Genomic DNA, 754 nt, shown 5'->3' on the forward strand with positions numbered 1-754 from the left:
TGGATGAATGGATGACTGATCTGCTCTCTGACCTGTTCTCCGTGTTCTGCAGCGGCTTGGCCCAGAAGGAGCCCAGATAAACTCTCACCACCTCCGGAGTGTTGATCACCTTTCCCAGTGACCACATGAGGGCGCCGTACACCCTCATCAGCTGCTGGGTGTCCACCTGAGAGCACAGGTGAGGAGGAAGTTAGTCACTGATACAGGTGAGCTGCATTTTCCAGCCACGGTGAAACCTGCTCGTACCTGGTCGGCCTTGTTGAGGACGACTCGGATCTTGTCGTCTTGTCCTTTGAAGGCTTTGATCGCCTCGGAGAACTCGTCAGAAATGTCCAGCTTGTGAGCGTCAAACAGCAGGATGATCCGGTCCACGCGCTCGCCGAACCAACGCAGCACCTCCGCAAAGTCATAACCTGAGGACGGACACGGAGACGGAGACGGTTTATTTAGAGCCCGGCTCGTTTCCATCTCAAACTAATTAAACAATTTCACAAACGTCTCCAGGAGAAACATTTAGCTGCTGATGAAGCTTCAGGTTCCAGATCATAAGGTCGATCAATCAACCAGTCCACTGACAGAAATCTGATATTCCATAATTGTTGAGATCATTCTTCATCAATCGACGGGCGGCAGCTAAACGAGGATCCATAAATCAACTGTGGCTGCACATCATTTCATTATTTTCATTATCAATGATTCAGTGAAATGTGAATTTTGTCCTCAGATGTTTTGTTCAGTTTATAACGATAAAACA

General features: G+C 48.4%; 1 protein-coding gene across 1 annotated transcript in view; it reads right to left on the reverse strand.

The window, feature by feature from the left end:
• The window catches only part of LOC111651298 (EH domain-containing protein 4-like), a gene marked incomplete at its 3' end in the record, with an annotated part of 5,252 nt that extends 4,769 nt beyond the window's left edge, over positions 1 to 483 (reverse strand). Inside the window, exons 1-2 of the mRNA XM_023401268.2 lie at positions 247 to 483; positions 17 to 166 (exon numbers count right to left, since the gene is read on the reverse strand). Coding sequence (XP_023257036.2) covers positions 17 to 166; positions 247 to 468 — 372 coding nt within the window. The remainder of the gene's footprint in view (positions 1 to 16; positions 167 to 246) is intronic.
• Between the last annotated feature and the right edge of the window lie 271 nt (positions 484 to 754).

This window comes from Seriola lalandi, unplaced genomic scaffold (assembly GCF_002814215.2).
Source record: "Seriola lalandi dorsalis isolate HSWRI2012SDOR001 ecotype SW California unplaced genomic scaffold, Sedor1 jcf7180002053569, whole genome shotgun sequence".
Lineage (NCBI taxonomy): Eukaryota > Metazoa > Chordata > Actinopteri > Carangiformes > Carangidae > Seriola > Seriola lalandi.